The sequence below is a fragment of the Emiliania huxleyi genome (genome assembly GCF_000372725.1).
Source record: "Emiliania huxleyi CCMP1516 unplaced genomic scaffold EMIHUscaffold_11360, whole genome shotgun sequence".
Lineage (NCBI taxonomy): Eukaryota > Haptophyta > Isochrysidales > Noelaerhabdaceae > Emiliania > Emiliania huxleyi.
The window spans coordinates 1-1023 of record NW_005201576.1 but is presented as its reverse complement, the minus strand read 5'-3'; the positions used below and the strand labels follow the sequence as shown (position 1 = coordinate 1023).

At 63.5% G+C, this 1023-nt stretch overlaps 1 protein-coding gene across 1 annotated transcript; it reads right to left on the bottom strand.

Annotated features, from left to right (window-relative positions):
- Positions 1-450: 450 nt before the first annotated feature.
- Positions 451-1023, bottom strand: EMIHUDRAFT_374594 (hypothetical protein; the record flags this gene model as incomplete). The annotated part of the gene is made up of 1 exon (XM_005791321.2): positions 451-1023. A coding segment is annotated over one exon (573 nt), but the record flags the coding sequence as incomplete, so codon positions are not given.

Sequence of the window (1023 nt, the reverse complement as noted above, 5' to 3'; positions counted from 1 at the left end):
GCCGATGCCGTCCGACATGGTGGCGGGTCTGTGAGCTGGCGGCGGAGAGCTGGCGGCGGAGAGGCGCGCGTGGGAGAGCGCCGCACTCCGTCTCGCGCGGCGGGAACGCAAAAGGGGAGGGAGGGGGGGGAGAGAGGTGCACGGCGCCACGATCCTCGCCGCACCGCGTTTTTGCGCCGGCACGCGGGCCACGCGCACACTATCGAGCGAGGGAGCGAGACACCGCCGCGGTGGCAATTAAAAGTATGATAAATAAATAAATATTAAATAAAAAGTACGGACACCTCTCTACTGTGAGATGGGTAAAAGTATGAGCCGCTGAAACTACGCTATATTTAAGCACAGACTACTCAAGGATAAGGTTCGAAAGCTCCCCCCTGAGGCCTGAGCCCTCGCTGTGGCCTGCGTGAGATGGTCTCTGCACTACTGCACTCACTGAAACTCACTCACTCAGCGGGTCCGCCCTCCGACTGCCCGTCGTCGGAGCTCTGCGAAAATAGCCTCTCCAGGGCCCGCCTCGACTCATCTACACTCGGGTCCTCCTCGCCCAGCGCCGCACCCTCCTCGCTCGCACCCGGGGACCACGCAAACGTTCCTACGTTTGCCTCGGGTGGCAGCACAACCTTCCCGCTGCGGACGAGGCCGAGGGAGAAGCCTCCCTCGTCGCAAAATTCGAGGAGCGTCGAAGTGTCCATCGCCACCCGCGTCGCCTCCGGGAAGTCCTGCGCCGCGAGCAGTGTTGCATACCGCTCGGCACCCTCCTCGTCCTCAAAGCAGAGAACTAGCTCGGAGCTGCCGCTGCTGCGGCTGTAGATGCCCTCGTTATCGCTGCGCGGGTTGAATATGAGCGCCCACACACGACGCACGCTCTCCACCTCTGCACGATCGGTCGTGATTGCCGGCCCGCGCTCGGGAAGCTCAGGCAGCTCGCCGCAGGCGTGAATCGCCGCCCGCGTATCGCCGCAGGCGCGAATCGCTGCAGGCTGACAGAGGCCAGTACGGGAGATGGCGATGGCGAGAGGG